Source organism: Equus asinus, chromosome 17, assembly GCF_041296235.1.
Source record: "Equus asinus isolate D_3611 breed Donkey chromosome 17, EquAss-T2T_v2, whole genome shotgun sequence".
NCBI lineage: Eukaryota > Metazoa > Chordata > Mammalia > Perissodactyla > Equidae > Equus > Equus asinus.
Window position 1 is genome coordinate 40,971,133 of NC_091806.1, and position 24,184 is coordinate 40,995,316.

Here is a 24,184-nt window from a genome sequence, read left to right on the forward strand (position 1 = left end):
CACTTTGGTCTTGGCCACTGTCCTCTCTCCCCTGGATTACTGCCTCCACACTGGTCTCCTTGCTTCTGTCCAGACTCATCTGCAGTCTGTTCTCAATACAGTATTCAGAAGGTTCTTCTGCCATATAAGTCAAATTATGTCTCTCCTCTGTTCAAAATGCTCTAACAACTTCAAATCCTTCTCAGTGTAAAGCTTGAAGCCTTATAATGACCCAAAAGGCCCTGTATGACCAGCCTCTGCTCCTCCCTTGACCTCATTTCTTTCTACCTCCTCTTTCTGCTTTGCTGCAGCCACACTGGCCTTGCTGCCCTTAAAAGATGCCAAGCACTTGCCTGCCCCAAGGACTTTGCCCTCCTGGACCTTTTCCCAGTAATAGTAAACAAACCATCAGATGTCTACAAGATAAAGATGATGATGAGATTGTATAAAGGACTGGGGCATGGGGCGGTGGGCACACAGACAGGAGCCCAGCGACCTCAGCAGTGGCCAGATCATGAAGTTCCTGGGTATCCCCTGAGCAGTGAGCGGCGGAGACAGGTGTGTGTGCAGGGCAGGGCTGGGACTGGGGTGAGGTGAGGGAAGCACTTGCCTCAGGTGCAAAATTTAGGGGTGTGCTGAAAAACTCAGTAATCAAGATACATAATATTTTAATGCAGTATTTAAAAAAAATCAAAATGAATACAAACAAACCCACGATGAACAGAATATCAAACTTTTAAGTAAAGACAGGATCCAGACAGGGCTGGGATTAGGGGGAGGCAAGAGAGGCGAGAACGAGTGCTCTTCGTCCTAGTCTCAGCCCTGGAGGCAGTCCAGGAGAGACTCAAAATCCTTCTGGGGCCCTGGGAGGATGGGCTGGACCGGGCCACCATTGCGATGGTCCAGATAGAAAAAGAAGCGCAGAGGCCCGGCCCAGGGGAGTGGTAGCGGGCTGGACAGGCAGTTACTGCCCTGTAAAATGGGGGTCACGGGTCTTGTCCCAGAGAAATTAGGCAGGATTAGTGAGATAATGGACAGAATCGCTGGCTTCGGGTTGGTGGACCAGTGGGTTGGGAGGCGGGTAAGGGCCAGAGAGGGGCGGGGCATGCGCATAGGGGCGGGGCTGAGTGGGGGAGGAGCACTCACCTGGCTCACTAAGGTGAGGAGGGTCCCTAACCCGTCATCCGACTGGGAATGGGAGGGTGCAGCAGGCGGAGAACCTGAAGGAGAAGGCCGCGCAGAAGGGGCCAGAAGTCGGGGGCGCTGGGGAAGGCCAAGGCTAAGGGGTGGGGTCAGGGCAGGGAAGAAGGGCGGGTCTAGGAACCAGGGCCAATGGGATTCTGGCGGGTACTAGCGCGTTGGGTCTGCTGTGGCAAGTTTGTCCCCACCTCATCAGAGCCAGGTGTGGGTCCTGCCAGCCCTCTCCCTCCCCTTCTTGGAGCTGGGACAATGTGTGCCAGTCTCCGGATGCTGCAAGCGCCAAGCTCCCTGGTCCCTGGTAGCGTCCCATTAGCCCAGGAAGCGGCCACAGCAAGCCTTGGGTGGGCAAATGGACGTGAATGAACCGTTAGCTTTCCTGTCTGGACAGCCACAGCTTGCATCCACCCACTTCTGCCTCTCTGTAGCCACTGCCAGAGCTCCTCATGGCCTCCACCCCCAGGCCCAGAACTGGTACCAGGACCAGGAATCCTGGATTCTTTTCTGGACTGCAGATCCTCCATCCCTCTACCACGCGGTCTCTCCAATGCCATCGGTACTGGTTCCTGCCGGCCCAGGGGAGACGGGCAGGGGTTGAAGAGGAGAAGAAGGCTGAGAGGTGGAGAGATGAGACCTGATGTCAGCGACTCCCTTGGCTATTTTGCCTTCTGGGACCTCATCGCCAACAGCCTGGGGTTGGCTGGAGGCAGATCACAGAAGAACCCGGGAAACCAGCAGGAAAGCTTAGGTTAGAAAGGAGGCAGGATTTCCAGAAGAAGAACCCAGGTGGGAGGCGACACACTGCTCCTGAGGTCAGGACCTGGCCTGGAGGGCAGAGACTATTGTTTGCTGTATCAGCATGCTTTTTCCCAATCCTCCTTTCTCCTTTATCTCCAGATGTTGGCACCTGCCTCAGGGAAGGGGAGGAGTTTCAAAGCCTCCTGATTGGCTGCCTTCATTTCAGTTTCTTCTCCGCTTCCAGGAAAGACAGAATAGGGAGTGAGTGAGAGGGAGCAAGATGCATCAGGTTTTTCACTGTAACTATAAGGGAGCAGAGAAAAATGGCAAGGATAGTGGGAGCACGATGTGTGTGCGTGTGCGCGTGTGCGCGTGCGCGCGCCCGCGTGCATGAATTCTGCTGTCAAGTCAACTGTCTGGGTTCTGTTATTTCTGAGCTGTGTCTCAGAACATTCCTCAGCCTTAGGATAATAATAATACTTACCTTACAGGTTATTGAGTGTTTTGACCCAGATAATGACATTATAGTATCATACCGAATAGTATTCCTGCCCTAAACATCCTCTTTGTTCCACTTATTCATCCCTCCTTGCTCCCTCCAAACCTCTGGCAACCACCGATCTTTTTGCTGTCTCCATATATTTGAAATTTTTGATGCTACTGTAAGTGGTGTAGTTTTTTAAATTTCAATTTCCAGTTGTTTATTGGTAATACAGTTGTTTTAGCTAATTGTGAATTCCGGTTGTTTATTTCTATGCAATTCTTTTAAAAATATTGGTCTTGTAACCTGCAGCCTTGCTAAACTCACGTTTCGATGGTAGTAGTGTTTGTGCAGACTCCGTTGGATTTTCTACGTGCACAATCACTGTGTGAGTTTTTGAACTGAGCGTTGGTTGATGTGGAGTGGCCACTCTGTTTGGGCCAGAGGGGAACAAGGAGAGAAGCTGTGCATAGTTACTTTTAATGAAACAGTCTTGAGTGGGTCTGGCTAGGCGTGGGGGCCCTGGGGAAGTGTTTCTTGAAACTGTAGGCCAAGGAGAGGTCCCTCCTGTCCTCCCCTGGCTGCCGTCTCCCATTCCTCTTCTTGGTGTGGATGTCCCGGAGATGCAGGGGCTCCTTTCCTTCACTCTCTGCCCCTTCTCAGTCCTCAGGAAGCCTGGAGCGGGACCATCTGCTGCTCCTGCTGCTTCTGCCCCAATTTCTCTTTCCTACTACGGGGGAAGGAGAAGCAGGTTCGGGAGTAGAGGGAGGGGATCCTTTATAGGTGTCTGTGCTCAGCCGTCTCAGCTTATGTCCAAACCACCCACTGTTTCCAAGAGCCGAGAGACCCAGGGAGAATTTCAGGGGCTCCTGTGAGAACAAGGATTCTGGCCTCAGCTCCACCAGAGTTCAGCTGAATGTCCCTTGATAGGTCCCTGCTATCTCTTGGGTCTGGCCTGTTTTGTCAAACGGGGCTGGATCAAGGAGCTGTGAGCTCCTTATAACTCTGAGGGTGGGGAGGATAAGGGAGGGTGCAGCCCACCTTCTTTCCAGGTCTAGCACTGTGTTGGGCAGTGGCTGTCCTATAGTCTCTGGCAGGAGGACAATGATGGGGCAGACAGCCATAGGGACCGCTCCATAGAAGAAGAAAGGCAGGGAGGGGTGGAGCTCAGCGGTCATGCCCACCAGTGGGCTCACGATGCTGCCTGTGTTGGCCAACGTTCCTGACATGCTTTGACCTCTTTGCCTGTAGGGAGGAGGAGCACTTTGGTGAGGCCAGTGGGGCTTGTGGGTGCCCTAACTCTGCCTGCCACCAGTGCTTCCTCTTTTGACACTCCCTACAGGGACAAATGCTTGCACTTACCCTGGCTAAAAGGAAAGTGGGAAGCAAATGGCTTTGGAACCAGGAAGCCTGGGTTCCAGTCCCAGCTTGAGCCTGCTCTGTGACTGTGAACAAGTCCCCAGCAACCTATATCCCCCGAGCTCCAGACTACATATCCAACTTCCTACTTAGCATCTTCATTTGAATGTTTAAAAGCCCCCTCAAATTTTATGTGGTTGAGAAAATCTTCCTTGCTACCTCCAATTCTGCTCCTCCCATAGAAATCCACATCCTGGCATATGGCACTTCTAACAACCCAGTGGCTCAGCCTCAAGCATCTAGTACTTACCCTTGATACCTCGTATTCCTTGTTTCCCCACATCCAAGATATGAATTTGGATGGCTCTTCCTCAAAAAACCCATTCAAAGTGAGTCCCCTTTTCTCCATCTCCATGACCACCGCCCAGTGGTTCAGACCAAGCCATTTTCATCTCTTGCTGGTCCGGTTGCAGTAGCCCCCTCACTAGTCTTCCCATTTCTACTCTTGGCCCTGGCCCTCTATCCCCAGCCTGTTCTCCAAGAGGAAGCCAAAATGTTCTTTTAGAACCATAACTCAGATCATTTCATGCTCTGCTTAAAACCATCCAGTGATGTCTTGTGGTACTAGAATGCAATCTGACCTCCTCATGAATCCCTATGTGTTTGGTCCCTGCCTACCTCAGTTCTTATCTTGTGCCTGCCCTCCCTTGCCTCATTAAGGCCTCCAGGCTTATTGTTTATCTTTGATCTTTACCAGGAGACCTACTTGATTACCATGATCATCTTATCTAAAGTAGCTACTCAGTCACTCTCTTTCTCTACATTTTTTTGACCTCAGGTGCAGATGGTCGAGTTAATCATAATCTCCAGTTCATGACCCTCTAGGATCATTTGCCCTTGTAATGCTTCCTTATTTTCCTTCCTTAATTATTTATTACTCTTTGTCACCATTACCACTCCTAATCCCCTTCCTGCCAAAGTCAACAATTCTCTCGTGTTTGATGTGCGCTCTTTTATTTGTATATGTTCTTGTAAAGTACGTATTGTTTTGTGTGCAAATATTTTCATTTACCTAAATGGAATAGGTTATAGATCTCATTCTATTTCTCATTTTGTTCAGCACTCTGTTTTGAAGATATTTCCACGCTGGTGTGTTTACCTGCTGCTGCATAGTATTCCACTGTGTGCATCTCTCCATAGTACACCTAAACATCTAGATTGCCACCACCACCACCCATGACCTCAAACCACACTGCAGTGAATGTCCTTGTCTATGAATCCATAGGGGCCTTTATGAGAAGTTCTCTGAGATACAGGCCCAGGAAGGGAATTGCTGGGTCACACTGTGTGTGTGTGTGTTTGTGTATGTGTGTGTGTATGCTGCCAGTTGCTCTCCAGAATGGCGTCACCAACTTTCATTCCCACCACCAGTGCATGTGGGCCATGTGGGATCCTGTATTCTCCTGTGGCCACCAAAACTTGGCATTATCCAGCTTTTTTAAGGTTGCCAGTTTAATGAGGGCAAAGTGATGATCTCATTCTTCATGTGGTTGCTAACCTTTTGGGTTTCCCTATCTGTAAAATGCCTGTTCATTTTCTTTGCCCATGTTTCTACTAGAGTTCCTTCTTTTTCTCACTGACTTGTACGAGTTTCACGTATATTCTTAATGTTAGAACTTGTCACTGTTAAATATTGCAAATACCTCCTCCCAATCTGTCGTCTGTCTTTTAAAATTGCCCAGGGCTAGCCCTGGTGACCTAGTGGTTAAGTTTCGTGTGCTCAGCTTTGGCAGCCTGGGTTTGGTTTTCAGGCATGGACCTATACCACTCATCTGTCAGTGGCTGTGCTGTGGTGGTGGCTCACATAGAAAAACAGGAAGGGGGACAACCCTGTGGCTTAGTGGTTAAGTTTGCACCAGGACTTCACTGGTTCGGATCCTGGGCGTGGACATAGTACTGCTCATCAAGCCATGCTGAGGCGGTGTCCCACACAGCAGAATCAGAAGGACCTACAAGTAGAATATACAACTATGTACTGGGGGGGCTTTGGGGAGGAAAAGAAGAAGAAGAAGAAGAGGAGGAGGAGGAGGAGGAGGAGGAGGAGGAGGTGGAGAAGGAGAAGAAGAAGGAGGAGGAGGAGAAGAAGAAGAAGAAGAAGAAGAAGAAGAAGAAGAAGAAGAAGAAGAAGAAGAAGAAGAAGAAGAAGAAGAAGAAGAAGAAGAAGAAGATTGGCAACAGATGTTAGCTTAGGTGCCAATCTTAAAAAAAAAAAGAAAACAGGAAGATTGGCAGCAGATGTTAGCTCAGGGTAAATCTTCCTCAGGAAAAAAAAAATTGTTCAGTGTGTCCTTCAATAAGTAGAAATTCTTCTCGATAGAATCAGATTGATATAGTTGCCATATGTATATATGGCATCTCTATCCCTATCTATCTATCTCCAAACGCTCCCTTCAATTCTCTTTGTCTCTTCTTGCACCAAGAAAGCCATAGACATACTATGGTTTTGTTGTATGTCTTAGTAGATGGTAAAGTGAGTTTCTCCTCTTTGCTTTTCCATTTCAAAACTGACTTAGCAATTGTGGTCCTTTATTTTTCCACATAAATTTTAGAGTAACTTTTTGGAGTTCCTAAAAAATAATCTAACTGAAGTTCTGATTAGGTTGCATGGAGTTTCTATAAATTAACTTGGGGAGGTTGGACATCTTTATAATATTGTGGCATTCTAAGCAAGAGCGTGGAATGTCTTTCTCTTTACTAAGATAATCTTTATGACCTTAAAAAGTTTAAAAACTTTTCGCTATGGAAGTCTTGGGTGTCCTTTGTTAATTCTCTAGTAATAACTAGCTGTTGGTGTTATTCTAAATGGTATCTTAATTTTCAAAGATTTTCTAGATTGTTTTATAGATTATTGCTTCTCGATTATTGCTATTAATATTTTAGTAATTTGGTTTTCTATCTGGCATCCTTATTAGTTTTAATTGTTTATTGATTTTACTGGCTTATCTGGGTAGATGATCACATTCTCTATAAAGAATGACATTTTAAACTTTTCTCTTTTCAATTTCTTATTTCTTTTTCTTTCCTAGTAGAGTAGTGTTGGCCAGAACTCCCAGAACTGTGTTAAACAGTTGATTCTGAGGTCAAAGAGAAGGCACGTAATTTTTCCCATGATGTACAGTGTTGGCCTTGATGTTCAGTTCTCTGCTTACCTCTCTGGGTTCCTGATTTCCCTTATATGGTTGGCCTACTTTTTCCTTACTATCACCCCAGCTCTTTGGTGTTTTAAAGGATACTTAAAAATATTTTGTACTTTTTTGGTGTTATTTTGTTGGAAATAGAACTCCTTTTCCTAATCAATTTCCAGAAGTTCTTTCAAATGCTTGATACTAATCCTTGCATTTTAATATATTTTGTTTTACTCTTTTCACCTTATTTATGGTGAAATGGCCAGAATTTTTAAAAACTCAGAGTGGAAAAATTTATCAGTATTCCTTTTTTGATTAGCCCTTATGTCTTAAGAAATCCTTCCCTCTTCAGCAGAAATTATTTTTTGTTAAGGTTGAAATATGGATTGCATTTTATTTATTTCCCATTTGGGCAAGTAGATGTCCTTGTATTGTTTACTGGACAGTCCATGTTTTAGCCAATTATCTGCAGTGGTTCCTCTCCAAGTTTCTCCTTTGTGTGGGTCTGTTTTTGGGCTTGCTGTTCTTTTCAGCTCGCCAATTTGTTTCCCCCTGCTCCATCATCTGCTGCCTTAATTACTACAATTTAATAATAAGACTTTATAATAAATCTTGATTTCTGGTAGGGCAAATCCTTCCACCTTGTTCTTTTTATTTTTTATTTATTTTTTGCTGAGGAAGATTTGCCCTGAGCTGACATCTGTGCCAATCTTCCTCTGTTTTGTATGTGAGTCACCGCCACAGCATGGCTGCTGATGAGTGGTGCAGGTCTGTGCCCAGGAACCGGACCCAGGCCTGAGAAGCTGAGTGCACCAAACTTAACCACTAGGCCATGGGGCTGGCCCATCTCCTTGTTCTTTTTAGACAAGCATCTTAGTTTTTCTTGGCCATAGCACTTTTATATACATTTTAGAATTTGCTTGCCAGTTTCTTGAAAATATCCATTGGGATTTTGATCAGAATTACATTGAATTTAGAAATTAGTATTGGAATCATTGACATTTTTATATCCTCTTATGTCAATTATAAATTGGCGTATTATGAGATTTCCTATCCATGTACATAGTACATTTACTTAAGTTTTAAACATTTTCTTTTTTATTTAAGTTTTCTTTAATACTTTTCAATATAATTTGAAAACTTTCTTGATACAGGAATGAAAAAAATTAAACTTCTCAATTATTACCAGAGTAGAGAATATAAATAATTTTTTATTTATTGACCTTGTATCCAGCCACCTTGCCAAACTTTACTATTTCTAATAATTTTAGATTTGTATATAGGCAATTATATCCTCTGTAAATAGTGACACTTTTGACTTTTCCTTTTCGATCCTAATTCTGTTATTTGTTAGTCTTATCTTAGGCACAGACCACGCTCCAGGATAATGTTGAATCGAGGAAGAGACAGCAGGGGCATTGGTCTTGTTCCTAAGTTTGAAGAGAATGCTTCTAATGGTTCGCCATTAAGAATAATATTTGCTGTGGATTTTTGGTAGATGTTCTATGTAAGGTTAACTTCCTTTTATTACTATTTTGCTAAGATTATTTCCAATGGATGTTATTTTTCATTAAAGATTTTTCTGCTTTTATTGGGGTGATAATCTATTACTGTGGTGATATTAATATATTTTTAAGGTTAAACTACCCTTGCTTTCCTGAGATTAACTTTATTTGGTCATAATGTATTATCTTTTTTATACATCACTGGATTCATTTTTATAACATTTTATTTGGGGTTTTTGTATCTGTTTATGAGTGATATTGGCCAATAATCTTTCTTTCACAACTGTCCTCCTTTGGTTTCAGTATCAACTGGCTTCATAGGATGAATTTGAGATGATCCTTTTTCTCTTTTTAGGGGGAGAATTTTTGTAATTTTGGAATATTTTTTCCTTAAAAGTCTGGTGGAATTCACCCGTATTATTATCTGGGCCTGGTGTCTTCTTTGAGGTAAAATTTTAAAGTTTACTATTCAGACTTTTCATTTATTCTAATTAGTTTTCCTATATTATCTTTTTAAGGCATTTGTCAATTTCACCTACAGTTTAAATTTATCAGCATGGATTTGTTCATAGATTTCTTTTGCATCTTTGTAATTACTCTAGATGTGTAGTTCAGTTTCTTTTTTATTCCTAGCATTTGTTCATGTCTTCTGTCCTTTATTTTTTTGATTATCATTACCAGAGATTTGTCCATTTCATTGATGTTTTCAAAGATCAACTTTTTGTTTTGAGCCTCTCTTTTATATCTTTAATTTCCATTGAATTTATTTCTACTACTACTACTACTATTATTATTATCTGTGTTTTACAGGTAAGATAACCGAGCATTTGGAAAGGTTACTTTATGTACCAGAGCTGTATTATTAACCATTGTACTTTTTTTGGTCTTAAAGTATATTTTGACTCCTATTGGTATATCTACCTAACTTTCTTCTGGTTAATATTTGCCTGGTATATATTTTTCCATTTCTCTACATTTACCATTTTCATGTGCTAATGTTTTAGATGAATTTCTTGTAAACTACATGAACTAGATTAAAAAAAATCAACTTGGAATATCTTTGCCTTTTAACTTATATGTTTAATCCATCTACATTTATTGTGGCAACTGACATATTTGGAGTTATTGATACCATCTTACTTTCTGTCTTTTATTTGTCCTAATTTCTATATGTTTTTGTCCTCCTTTCTTGCCTTAAAAAATAAGTGACTGACCTCTGTGCCCTTTCTGACTGGAAACTTTCTGGGTCTAGGGCCTGATTGTCTTATCTTAGGTCTCCTCCCACACATCCCACTCACCGCATTACTGTGGGGTATAGTTCACTTGTGTATATAGACAAGCAGTTTATGGAGCCAGTGATGCAGCCTTTTCCTAACACGGCCATTGTGGTGCGGAGGAATGACTGGTCTGGAAGGAAATGAAGGTGATGAGAGGGTACTGGGAAAAGTTTGGAGGAGCCTTGAGTCTTCTCTCCTTCCAGGTAGCTGGTTTGGACCAGATTTGGGGCTGGGTCTGTGAAAGGTCCAGGACAGGAGCAGGAATGGGGCACATACTCACCCAGGGGTATCATGGCATAGGCCAGAATAAAGATCCCTGACAGCAGCAAGGAGGCCATTTGGGTAGGCTTGCGGCCCAGTGATTTCACGGCCCAAAAGCCCAGGAAATAAAATGGGAGGTCCACAACCGCAAAGAGCCCCTGGAGCAGGTAGATGTTTATCCCAAAACTTTGCAGACTCATGACCAAGCCAAAGATGCTGAAGTAGTTTGCAAACCTGGGGCAAGAGCAGATGGGAGACATTTTGGGTAACAGTCAAGCCACATCTATATAGTGATTGCAGCTGGCAAACTGCTGTCACATCTGTTCTTTCCTTTAGGCCTTATATCAGACCTGTGAGTGGGGTTTTTAATATTTCAGGTGCAGATAAGAAAATCTTCCCTTCATTCTAAAAGACAGAATATTATCTATCAGATGTTAGACCACATTTTATAATTACTTAGGAGAAAATAATGTTTTTTACTCTGCAATAGGTCCCCTTTCCCTTCTCCCGATTCCCTGCCCTAAGACACTTGCTTTTGATAGGTGTATGATTTGTAGAGTTGATTGCACTGGGGAGGTGTGTGTGAGAGACCCGTCCCCCTACGGATGCTCAAGTAACCATTGATGAATTCTAAGAAAGAAGGATTCATTTAATGGCAGGAGTTTTCCTTTGCTGAGTGATGTAAGCATTTTTGTAGCTAGAGATGAATTTTGAGTAGATTTTAGAGGTTATGTGGAGGAAGAGTCAGGAGAGAGAGGGCGAGTCAATGGCTGTTAGCCAAGGATGGATTTGAAGGAGAACAGAAATGCCTATTAAGTTTTTGGCTGTGTGGTGTGTGACATAGGGATCTCTCCCATCTCCCCGTGGAGTCTTCATAAAATCGACAATGTTTGGTGATACTTTGTGGAGAAGCTTTGCTTTTAAGAGATGAAATGCTGTGTTCTGCCTCAAGGTTGGTGAAGGGCACAGTGAGAAGCTGTCCGCAGAAGACAATTTTATATGAACCACACTATAATTGAGAATTAAACAGAATAGTATTAGCATCAGAATAGACAGACAAGTCAATAAGACTGAATAGTCCAGAAACGGTAAGTGATAGGGGTGGTGTTTCACACCAACCATGAAAGGTTAGACTATTCATTAAATGGGTTTGGGACAATTAACTAATCTAGGAAAAAAAATAGAATCCTACTTCCTACCTTATGTTCAACTAAATTTCAGATGAATTATGATAAAATATATAAGCCCAAACAAATGTGAACATGCTTGAAGGAAATCTAGGTGAATAGATTTATACTTAAGAGGGGGTTACATTTCTAATGTTACCTGAAACACAGAAGCTGAATTTAACAAAATGGATAAGTATGATTATATAAAGCAATAAAAGGTCTTTATGTTTAAAAAGTGGTCAATTTAAAAGATTTTGAAGTGCAAAAAATATTGATCATATTGTGGTAATAGTTTAGTATCTTTAATGGAAAGAAAGTTCTTACAAGTCAATAAAAAGGAAAAAATGGGCAAAGGGTAAGGATAGGAAATTTTTAAAAAAAGAAATTATAAACAGATCGAAAATCATTTGAAAAAAATGTTAAACTTCCTCCAGAATCAAATAAATGTGAATTAAAACAACAAGATACTATTTTCTTCTTCTCAGAGCAATAGTACTCAGTGTTAATGAAGGTATCTTATACACTTTTGTAAAATATTACTTTACTGGAGAATAAATTGGCAATATTTGTGTAAAATCATGCATATTTTCATAATTTTGGCCCAGTAATCACACTTTTAAGGTTTATCCCAAGGAATATCAGACGGATGCATGGGGATGCATGCATATGGATACTTATGACAGCCTTATTTATAATTGGGAAGAGCTGAAAAGAAACTATATGTCCACCACGGATACTGGTAAGATAAATTATGAAATTATGGAATACTATGTAGTCTTTAAAAGTGGAGTTCTTATTGGAGGAGGGGGAAAATTTATTATAATAACATAGGGAGAAACTACCAGGAAAGGTAATAGGTATGGTAAATGTTCATAAGAGATTCTTGCATGTTTGGCAATATTTTGTGTGTGATATTTTCTGGTTAGAAAGGGAAGACATTCAGTCAATATAATTGGATAAACCTAATGATCTCTGTCAAAAACAGTGACAAAAACCTGGCGAGCAGATGCTTGGAGACATGTAAATGATAAAGAGGAAGAGACAATTCTTTTTAACGTATGCGCATGTGTGTTTCCAGAAGGGAAGAGAAAAGAGATGAGAAAGAGATGGAGTTTTGGAGGCGTTTGTGTGGAGGATTGGAATAAAATAATATGGTAGAGGGCTTGAGTGGTGGATAAAAGAAATATACTTAACCTGTGTGCCCCAGAATGGTTAGAGTCAGCCTGTTATTTCTGCTGCTCTCATGGGAGCACAAATAAACCATATGCCTGTGAATTGCCCCACCTCTTCCATCTCTTAGTACCATTGCATGGAGACAACCTGGACTGAAAAGAGTTGGAGCCTCGTTTTCCTGATGGCTTTCGGGAATCAGCTTGAGTTGTTAGTCACTGTGGCAAACTGCTGCCTTCATTACTCTCCCAGGCCCTTGCCACAGCCAAAGAGAATGGATCCCACTTGAAGTGGGGTGAATCAGTGAGAAAACAGGGTCAACTGTGCAGGTCTACATTTATTGCTATGGAAAGATGTTCATGAAATATTAAGGACAAAGTCTTCTCGAACTATAGGAAAAGTATGGTTGCATTTTTGTAACTACATGTAATATAGATTAGTGTATTTCTTGTGTGTGAAAACAGTAAAAAGTCTGGACAGACAAGTACCAGTATGTTAATGGTGGTTATTTCTGGAATATAGGACTAGAAAATCATTAAAATTTTTTTGTCTTCTTATCCCTATTGCCAAGGATAACTTTTAAACATGGATTACCTATAATCAGAGCTGTAATGGAAAATAGGCAAATCAAGTGAGACCATGGCCGTACCTTTATCGGCCACAAATGACCCTGTTGCCAGGGACACAAGGCACATTATTCAGGAAGACATTGCGGTAGACAGATTCTAGGGTGCCCCTGCTAGCAGACCTAGCTAGAGCAGTCTCTAGAAGCAGAGGACAACCTCCAGCTGACAGCCAGCAAGAAGCTGGGGCTGTTGGTCCTACAACTGCGGGGAAACGAATTCAGGCAGCAACCTCAGAGAGCTTAGAAATGAATCCTTCCCTAGTCAAGCCTCCAGATGAGAACAGAGCCCATCTGATGCCTTGGTTTCAGCCTTGCAAGACCATAAGCAGAGGACTCAGCTAAGCTGTGTTTGGATTCCTGACCCAGAGAAACTGTGAGATGAGAAATGTGTGCAGCTAAATTTGTGGTAATTTGTTACCCAGCAGTAGAAGAAGATTACAGACATCTTCAGGAAAATGTGAGGGTCTATGACACAGAGTTCTTAGGGCCAGAAGCTCAGAGCTTCTTGGGGGTGGCTGTTTCTTTTTTTTCCCCGAGATCAGTGAGGCCACTTGGATGAACTCAGAGCCCTTGGGAGGGAAGGGAAGAACTCTGTAGTCTGAAGGACAGCTTGGCTTTCCCTAGAGAGGTGAGGAAGCCTCTGAGCCTCCAGAGAACCTGTGTCCTTTTCCACTTGCTGTAGGGCCTCCTCCAGCCTCTTAGCTTTCAAGCTTGCCCTGTTTTCTCAGTCTGCTTATCTGTTCATCAGTTTGTCTGACTCCTGCCTGAGTGGGGATGGACCTACCATGGTGGTAAGAGGCAGAGGAAGAGGCGGCGAACAGCAGGAGAGCGCAGCAGCTGCAACATCGAGGGCTGGGCTTGGCCCATGGTCAGGTCCTTCTGCGGACTCATCTGGAGCAGCTGCTTGGATAGATGGGATTCAGGGCCTAAGTTCCCCTAGGGTCCCCTCCCTGTATTCCATGACCTGGGAAGCACCAGATGTCTTGGGTTCTAGGGTGAGGATGGTGGCAGCCAGAGCCCTGCTGGTGTATGGCACAGGGTTCTCACCCCTATACTCAGCTTGGCACCCTCCTCCTGCTTCCCATTGATCTGGGCCACTCTCCAAAATACCTTCAGGGTGAGGTCCAGTCTTCCCAAGGAGGAGTACCAGAGGGCAGACTCAATTAAGAATCTGTGGGTGGAGGGTAAGGGAGGGTATGACTTCAGCCTGGGTTGACAGAGAGAGTTATGGCTGCCTGATAAGCGCACAGACCAAAGCAGAAAGGCACCTTGGAGGGATGGAAAGAATTATGGGCTGGTAGTTAGGAGCCCTGGTTTCCTTTCCAAGGATTGCCACTGTCTTCTTGAGATATCTGGGACAAGTCCTGCCCCTCTCTGGGCCATGATATTCCCCACCTATCAAACTGGGCATGGGTTCTTTTTGCTTTGACCTGCTTTGATACTAGGAGGGAGGTAGGGGCTGTTCCAGGAGATGCTTTGCCCACCTGTGACTTATTGTGATCCCTCTACCCTACCTTCAGGCTCCACACACCTGGAGTAGATGAAGAAAACAAAGAAGGGCAAGGATACCAACAGCTGCAGGTGGCGCCATTGGGGCATGGCATAAGCCATTCCAGCTACAAAGAACTGGCTCAGGCTGGGGACAAGTCTGACTAGGAGGCCCAGACATGGCCGGGCATGGATGGGCAGCCACTCCAGACCTGAAGAGAAGAGTAGAGCTCAGGTCAAAGTCAGGGCTGTGTGAGTATGTGTGTATGTGGAGGGTGGTAGTCAGTTCCAGATGGACAAGGATCCTCACATCAGAGCAGAAGAGCTCCTCTCTTGGGTTCAGTCCTACTCTGTACCTCTAGGCCTCTCAGAGGGTAAGGCAAGGGTGATTTGAACCCTGGCTTGGTTCAGTGTGTGTGTAGAGCAAGGGATGGGATGGAAGGCTCTGAATTCCCAGGCATGCTCATATTCAAGTCCTCAATCTCAACACTTGTATTTCCTCACTTCCCCCAAACCTCTTTTGACCTGCCTACTGCCATACCCTCTGCATTTCCTTCAACTCCTTTTAATTCAACAAACATTTAAGATTGGCAACTCAATGCCATGCATTTTGCTTGGCCTGGGAAATAGAGATGAATGAGCCCTGCCCTCACGCCATCCTGCACCACTTTCATTTCCTCCAATGGGTCACGCCCTGGCTTCTGAGTCTTGTATATTCTATTCTTTTGTCTAGAACTCTGCCCCCAAACCTTACTCCTTCTCTCTTTCTGCCTCACTTTTCACTCAGTTCTGAGCTTAGATGTCACCTCTTCTGGGGAGGTTTCCTGGCTTGCTAGGTCCTGATTGAACACCACACTTCTGAGCTCCTTCATCACCTGAGATAGCCCCCTTCCCAGCCTTTATCACACCAATTTTTTACTGCTTGGCAGTCTCCTCCGCTAGACTGTCAACTTGTTGAGGTCATGGGTAGTGTCCTTCTTCACTTCTGTATCCGCAGAGCAGGGTCTGATACAACAAACGAAGTGCCTTTTGAAATCGTGTTGAATAAATGAATATTCAGTTAAAGGCTCACAGTTTGATTGGCCTCTCTAAGCAACCCCACTCCAATCTCAAGTCTTTAACGAGTTCATCCTTTCAGTGATCCCTAAATATCTGGGATGAGTTCCAGCCCCAAATGATCAGAGCCACCAAAGAGGCCACGATCTTAATTTCCTTCTGCCCTGGGCACTGCCTACTCTGTGAGAGGCCTTGATAGGCAAGGATAGGCTGGGACAGGTGGATTCAGCTTTGGATTCAGGGAAGGAGCTGAGGTCTGAATTTTTCAGGTCCCCTTGTCCACTGAACTGTGATTCAGGAGTTCCCACGAGCTCAGCCCTCCCAATTTCCTCTCACTCAGTGTCACCGAGTTGCTGTTGATGGGAGATGTAGCCATGCCCGAGAGGAAACGGCAAATGCAGTAGGCTGAGAAGTTGGGTGTAAAGGCAGTGCAAGTCCCTGACACTGCTAACTGCAGGTAGGTCCAGATCAGCACCTTCTGGCGGCCCAGCCTGTGGAAGGAGGAGAAACTTGGGTCTGGGGAGCACATTGCTTCCTCCTCTGCCCTGTATGCTAGGCTGTCTCACCCTTGGTGCCCTGGCAATCTAACAGATGCTGTGAGGCTGCCCACATGTGACCATGAGTTTAGGTGCTGAGACGGGAGGTGGGGAATAATAAGGTGAAGGCTGGCATTTGGGGGCCCTGGTTTTGGGAGGATCGTTGGGTTGCTGCTGTCCAGGGTCCTGACACATCCCAGCACACCTCAGGGGAGCGGCTGAAACCCTCTCATCAGAATCATAGGGGTGTCCTGAAAACAGCTCTGATGCCTGAGCCCCACTCAAGGCCTGTTGAATGTCTGGAAGGTAAGCTGGAATCCTGATTCTTAACAAGCTCCCAAGGTTTGGGAATTGCTGCTCTGGGATCTGGTTGATTCTTTGACTGTTGGTTGATGGTGACTCCCTTTAGACCTTTCCTAGGAGATGGCTTTTTGTGATTTTTTCTTTCTGAGATATAATTGGCATATAACATTATGCTAGTTTCAAGTATACAACATAATTATTTGATATTTGTATACATTGGGAAATTATCACCACGGTAAGTCTACTTAAAATCTGTCGCTGTACATAGTTACAAAAACTTTTCATGTGTGTGATGAGAACTTTTAAGATCCACTCTCTTAGCAGCTTTCAAATATGCAATACAGTGTTATTGACTGTAGTCACCATGCTGTACATTACATCCCTATGACTTATTTATTTTATAACTGGAAGAATGTACCTTTTGACTCTCTTCACTCATTTCACCCACCCTCCTCCCCTGCCTCTTGCAGCCACCTGTCTCTTCTCTGTATCCATGAGCTCTGTATCTATGAGCTGTATCTATGGTTTATCTGGTTTATTTTTTGGAGAATCTTTGCAAAGTTTATGCTTTTGCAAAGTGGATGTGACTGTGGCTTATATTTTATGAATAATAAAGCTGATTTTGTGTAACTTTGATCTGCCATGACATTTCTAATATTTGCAAATTTTGTTCTTTAGAAAATTATCCCCTCATTATCCACCCTATTACCCAAACGATAATCTTTTTATGGTCTTTGGCCTGGAAGATAGTCAAGATTAGGGTAACCAACATTGAGTTCCAGGTACTAATTTAATCCTTACCACAACCCTTACCACTCCCATTTTATAGATGGAAAAACCAAGTCTAAGAGAAGTTGTTTAACTTTTCCATGGACATACAGTTAGTGGTATATCTGAGACTTATTCTTAGCTCTTACTGATTCTTAGGTCTGTGTTTGTTCCTGTGACACTCATGTGTCACATACAAGGCGGAAGTAGCAGAAAGCGACTTATTCAGGATGTCAGGAAACATGGATTCCTGTCTTGCTTTGGCCACTTATTAGCTATGTGACTGTATATTTTTAAAAAAGTAAACATTAAATTTTTACAATTATAAAAGTAATGAATTATCATAAAAGTTCAAACAACATAGTAACAAAAAGTGAAAAGTTCTCCTCTTCTTTCCAATTCCACTCCTCAGAATTTTAACAACTAATAATTTTCTTTGGTTCCTTCTAGACAGTTTGGACAAGTTATTTAACGTTTCTGAACCTCAGTTTCCTCATTGGTAAAATGTAGATAATAGTACCACTCGTGCTGGCTTCACAAGGGTATTGTGAGGAGTAATGGAAATGAAGTGAGGCATGGAAAGTGCTGATGGACTGTTGCAAGATTCCTGCAGACTTTCCAGATATGATCAGGCTTGGATGAATCAATCATGTGTCCCTTCGCAGATTCTCAGGGATGCCAGTCTCCCCTCTGTGTCCAGCCTAGAGGGCCCATGACTTTGCTCTTTGATCCAGCTATGTCCATCACTGACCTGTCTGCCAAGGTCCCGAACATCAAGGATCCAACCAGTGTCCTTGCCATGAAAATGGATTGACTCAGCTGGGGCAAGGTCTTGTGTGTGCACACGAGGTCCCACTGTGAGGAAAGAAGAGCTGGGGTCAAGGGGAGCTGGGTTGGTCCCAGGGAAGCTCCACTCTCTCTCTCCTGGTGGGGCTGAGGGTCTTGGATTAGGACCAACACATAAGGGGTGCCTCCTCCCCCTCCAACAAATCTTTCTCATCATCTTATCCTGGTGAGAATGATTCAAGTTATTTCAAAACGTGTAAAAGATGCCTTTTGGGGTGTCTGCTAAGACTACTCCTCTTTCTCTGAGCACTAACCCCTCATCCTTCTTCAGGACTCCTGAACCTGCTCCTCCTTGGCCACAGCTGAAAAAACCTGACTCTAGAGCTGGACTGGGCTAATCAGATTCTTTTTTTTTTTTTTATGAATTTGGAAATGTGACTCAGAAAGAAGATTTGTAAGGACACCTAAAGTTGGGGTTGGAGGACAAAATTTGGAATATAGAAGTGGAGTTGAGAAATAATGAGAGGAGTGAGAGAGAGACAGAGAGAGAGAGAGAGAGAAAGAGAGAGAGAGAGACAGAGAGAGAGACAGACAGAGAAAGAGACAGAGAGAGAGAGAAAGATGGAGGAGGAAGAGGGACAGGGGGATAAGAATGAAGTAATCTAGTCAAAGAGAAGTCAGAGTGAGAGCTCAGTCAGCACCAAAGAAGAGATGGAGAGTCCATCTGCCTCAGTTTCCAATTACTTGATCCCAGTCCCTTATAAGGCTGGGTTCAAGTTCTTGATCTTGGGTTCTGTCAAATACCCTTGCATCCTTCCATTCACTTTCCATAAACAAATTTGAGAGGGTTGTGTTTATTTGAAAGCCTAAAATAAACAGCAATTAGATACCTCAACACAATTTAATAGTTCAAACAATTAAATTTTGTTGCTCTTTTTAATGATTATAAGAAAAAAATTCTCATTTTGAAAGTACTGCCTCTCTAGGTGGGGTAAAACAGCTATATAGGCTGCAGAAAAATCATACCGCTGATGGATGTGCCGTTAAAATTAAGCAAAAATGATAAATAGATGTGACATTTCCTTTACCATTAAGAGCTAATTTTGTCTACTTTTGAGTGAATTTAAAAAAATTTTTTCTTTTTTCTCCCCCAAAGCCCCCTGGTACATAGTTGTATATTCTTAGTTGTGAGTCCTTCTAGTTGTGGCATGTGGGATGCCGCCTCAGCATGGCTTGATGAGTGGTGCCATGTCCACATCCAGGATTCGAACCGGTCAAACCCTGGGCTGCCACAGTGGAGCACGCGAACTTAACCACTCGGCCATGGAGCTGACCCCTTGAGTGAATTTTTAAATGGGCATTTTTTTTGTTAACAGAATAAAAGAAAAGGATCTGGACTGACCAGGATGGTTAAGGAATGTCCCCTAAGATGTGTTAATACATATCCAAATCAATTCATCTTCAAGTGTAGTTACTTGATAATCTTGATTTGGTTGGAGAGAAATCCTTATTTGTGAATATAATTACTACTGGAGAACTTTCAAACACCATATGATGTGAATTTGAGATGTTGGCATTTGAACACTTTCTCCAAAGAGCAATGGACTTTATTGCTCTTTTATTCAAATAATTGTGATTCTGTAATTCTATGTGTTGTCTGATATAGCTTTTATTTGAAAAAGATTACGGGGCTGTGTCAGCCTTGGAATTAATTTTATCAGTAGTTTATTGGAAATATGTGAATGGAATCTGACTGTGGAGATGCATGTAGGCCTTTTAGTACCTATGCCCATGTGAGGTGGTGGATGATGGTCCCATCTACAGTGCCTATTAGATAAGGATTGGATTATACTTGGCATCTCCATACATCTCAGGGAATGGGAGAACTGGGCATCTGGTCTTGTCAGTCATTGAAACCAAAAATGATGAGATTACTAGAAGTCTCCTTTTAGAAGAAAATCCAAGGTGTTCACTTACCCAGATTCTTTCTTTCTTTTGTTTTTTTTGAGGAAGATTAGCCCTGAGCTAACTACTGCCAGTCCTCCTCTTTTTGCTGAGGAAGCCTGGCCCTGAGCTAACATCCGTGCCCATCTTCCTCTACTTTATCCGTGGGATGACTACCACAGCATGGCTTTTGCCAAGCGGTGCCATGTCTGCACCTGGGATCTGAACTGGTGAACCCTGGGCCACTGAGAAGCGGAATGTGCAAACTTAACCGCTGCATCACTGGGCTGCCCCAACTTATCCAGATTCTTCGCTCTAGATGGCCAGAAATCTGAGCTTTTGGATCAAACTGCCTGCTGTTTTGAACAGAAGGGCAACAGCTAGGGTGATAGTTCCTAGAGTATTGTCCACCTTGGAGAGCAGAGTGTAGAGTTTTAAGGAGGGAAATGGGGAAGCGGAATTGGAAGGACTGATAACATACAAGTTAAGATGGGTGGATGAGGATATCTCAGAACTTGGGTTGAGGCTTGCAAATAATGAAGAAAGTCCACTCAGCTGTGCATGGAAGGAGTGGCATATGATGCTTGCATGCCTCAGAGGAAGGAGGACTAGCCATACTTAGCCACCTTCTGCTTCTGGGTCTTGGGTCTGTCTACTAGGAGTATGGCTTAACTTTTATCAGTTTCAGACAGATGCTGCATCAGGCAAGTTTGGGGACCATGCCTGACTACAGGCCTTTCTTAGGGCATCTTCTCTGCACAGCCCTGACTAATGGGCAGTGTGCCACAGAATCCCACCATATTGTCCCATGGCATGATGATTAGATGAAGTATGGACACTTGAGCCAGTTGCAGGGTGGGGGTGGGGGCTCATCAGTGTGTTGCACTGAGTCAATTAGAGCCTTTTCTAAGAATTTGAATTAAGATACACAGAAATATTCTGGTTGGTGGTGGACCCTAAATCTGAGAGGTAAAGGATCATAGCTGGGACTGGTGGTCATCTTGCAAGATGAGCTCACAGGTGAAATGTGTTGAGAAGGAAAGAAGAACAGAGTAAGTGTGTAGAGATGCTCCTGGTGCTCCCATTCCTGGTTCCAGTTTCCATGAGGCCTGGACACACTTTGTTTCCTGTCCCTGGATTCCCTGAAATCTCGGGGTCCTTGCAGTAATACCCCCTTTTCCTGTGAGCTGATTTGAGAGAGCTTCTCTTCCTTGCAACCGAAAGACCATTGATTAGAACAGGTGTTAAAAGCATGATCAATGTGACAGCTACAAAGTGCAGAATTCAGCTGGATGAACCACTTAGCAGACCAGGGTGACTCTACAATTGGGGATGTGCGTGTTTGGGAGGAGGAGCTTTAAATTGCTAGAGATGAAAGGACACCCCATAACCCTTTTCTCTTTCCCGTCTCAGTTCCTTGGCTGCTCTCCATCTCCTGGCCCCAGCTGCTGAGAGCTATTTCTAGATAAAGGCAGGAAACTGTTTTTGTCTCTAGGACTCTGAGCCCAGAATCCCCTGCTCAGGCATACCTGCTTTGCCCTCCGCCACCTGCACACCTTCTTTCTTCCTTCTTCGGTACAACCTCCCCACCTTCCTACCTTGTGAAATTGTCCAACCCCCAAAAGAAATCAAAGTAGAATATTAAACTCCCATAGCAGCGTCTCTCTCTGGTGGGGGCAGAAGGGCAGAGAGCAGCTTTCTTCAAGGAGTTGCCTGACATCCTTTACCAGAAAGTCCCCAACTCCAACCACTGCTCTCTTACCTGCATTTTGGACAAAGCTCTTCATAGCTCCAGAGTCTTCCCATATTCAGACAAACACAGGTCAGTGTCACACTGTCTGTGTCTGTGTGTGGGATGATAAGTTGGGGAAGCATGGGTTGGAAGGGGGATGGGGGCCCGGGTATCCTTACCTCAGTTACAATGTTGGAAGGGAAGGTGCTGTTGTCATAGATCCAGCCATTGGTGCAGGGCTCCGTGGCCCCGGTGCCATTGGCCTCTGTGCCATTGGGCAAGGGAGGTTCCCTTTGTGGGAAGGTAAAGCGGAGGCAGGACTCAGGCTGCCCCTGCTTGTCCCGGGGCAGCCACACCTCCAACTCCCTGTCTTTGCTGAGGTTGCCATCGGCAGGTGGGCGGCAGTGGTGAGCGGGGATGGCGGCAGTGAAGTTCTGCAGAATACTGTGCAAACTTGTCAGGAACAGGGGGAGGATCAGCAGAGTGGACTGGATCTTCTAGAAGCAGCCTATGGCCCCTACCTGCTGCAGGAGGTCATTGAAGGCCATGGGGCAGGACTTCGCAGGTGCAGCTGGAGCTGAGGCCTCCCACTCCCACAAACTGTTTCCTGTCTTTCAGTGCAAGGGGGGGGAGAGGGACTTCCCTTTGTCTCCTCAGCAAATCAGCTCCTGAATCTGCAGTAGCCCTAGCCTCCTAATGATGAGCAGTTTTTATAACTTCTTTACAGGAGACAATTTAAACTGTGACTTGAGAATAGGACATTCAATTATTAAGACTCTTCAGGTCAATGGTTTGTTCAAGGGGACCTAAGGGCAGGCAAAGCTGGATCAGGTGGAGGAAACTACCTTCCCTCGAAGGAGGGATATGCGCGATGCCCTAGCTTCTGGAAGTCTGAGTCTCCCCACCAGGCTGAAACAGGTGACTGTCTCCTTGGAGAAGAAGGTAAAATACGGAGGGTGAGCAGGGAGGTCCATGTTGGTGTGAGCACGACCTGAGCTGACCTCCCTTTTCTCAATGCCATGCTGAGCCAGATGGAGTTGGGGAAAGACTCTGAAGACCCCACACAGCAATGCTACCGTGCTATGGGTCTCAGCATCCCCTAACCGGTGAGCATTGCCCTTGTGTGAATCCCAGAGCCTGGTTCTTCAGCCCTAGGCAAGGTCCAGGCCACAGTTCAACCTTCACGCAAAGAATAAACCCTTGTCAGGGTCTTATATCATCAGTCTCTTTCCTCATTATAATATCCTCTACAATCCACGTCTAATTTTCCTCCTTCTCAGAATTGTAACAGCTAAAATCAAGGAAATGTCCACCATAGTCTATCCCATTAGCTGGTTAAACATCTTCAAGCTTTTTTTTTTTTAGATAAACTTTATTGGGGTTTAGCATACACAATAAAATGCATAAATTTTGGGGAGCACATTTTGACAAGTTTTGACAAATTTATACACCCATATAACCCCTATATAGAGCTTTTCCATCTTCCCCCCAAATTTCTTGGCACCGTATTCAAGTTAATCTCCACCTAGCCATAGGTCATAGATTTGTCTCTTCTAGAATTTCAAGTGAATATCATACAGTGTATACTCTTTTGTGTTTGTCTTCTTTGGCTCAACCAAATGTTTTTGAGATTCATCCAGGTTGCAGTGTACCAACAGTTCATTCTTTTTTATTGCTGGGTAGTATTCTGTTATGTGTATATGCCACAATTTGTTTATCCATTCACCTATTGATGAACATTTGCATTGTTTCCAGTTTTTGGCTATTTACAAATAAAGCTGCTATGAACATTTGTGTCCAATGTGTGGACATATGCTTTAATTTCTCGTGGGTACATGCCTAGAAATGGAATTGCTGGGTCATATGGTCAAGCGTGTGTTTAACTTTATCAGAAACTATCAAATTGTTTCCCAAAGTGTTTCCCAATTTTATATTTCCCCCAGAAATGTATGAGAGTTCCAGTGATTTCACATTCTTTCCAACACTTGGTATGGTCCATCTTTTGAGTTTTAGCCATTTGTATGGATGTATATTGATATCTCATCGTCTAATTTGCATTTTCTGGATGACTAATGATGGTGAGTACCTTTTCATTTACTTATTGGCTATTCCGTATGTCTTCTGTGGTGAAGATGTTCAATTTTCTGGGGGGGGGGGCATTTTTGAATTGGAGTGCTTAGCTTCTTCTTATTGAATTGCAGAGTTCTTTATATACATTGCAGATTTATAGAATTCTATGTTTGCACAACTCTTTCCTCTCCAGAAGTTTGCCCTGCAAATTCCAGCTGCCGTGGCCACTCTAAACTTGAATTTTGTCCTCCTCAACTCAGTGAGACTGTCAGGCTCTCTTTGGATTCCACTTCTCTACACTGCAGTCCAGAAATTGCCCCCAGAAAGAAAGTCTGGGTGAAGATCAGTAGGTCTTGCATCATTTGTTTCTCTTCTCAAAGAAACTACTCCCCAATGTGTGCTGCCTGTTGTCCAATATCTGAAAATTGTTTCTTACATTTCCTTCAGTTTTCTAGTTGTTACAGGTGGAGAGTTATTTTGGACCTGGATATTTCCTCATGCCTGAAACATTTTCTTTTCCATTTTTAATACTTTTAAAACAACAAATCTCTTTAC

The 24,184-nt window shown here is 43.7% G+C and overlaps 1 protein-coding gene across 1 annotated transcript; it reads right to left on the reverse strand.

Moving 5' to 3' along the window:
• Nucleotides 1-3,061: 3,061 nt before the first annotated feature.
• Nucleotides 3,062-22,107, reverse strand: LOC106822074 (solute carrier family 22 member 6-like). Its single transcript, XM_014827090.3, is given in 10 exon segments — nt 3,062-3,122; nt 3,437-3,640; nt 9,743-9,851; nt 10,002-10,216; nt 13,731-13,846; nt 13,994-14,117; nt 14,478-14,646; nt 15,827-15,981; nt 17,849-17,952; nt 21,739-22,107. Coding segments are annotated over 10 exon segments (1,626 nt in total).
• Nucleotides 22,108-24,184: the final 2,077 nt, after the last annotated feature.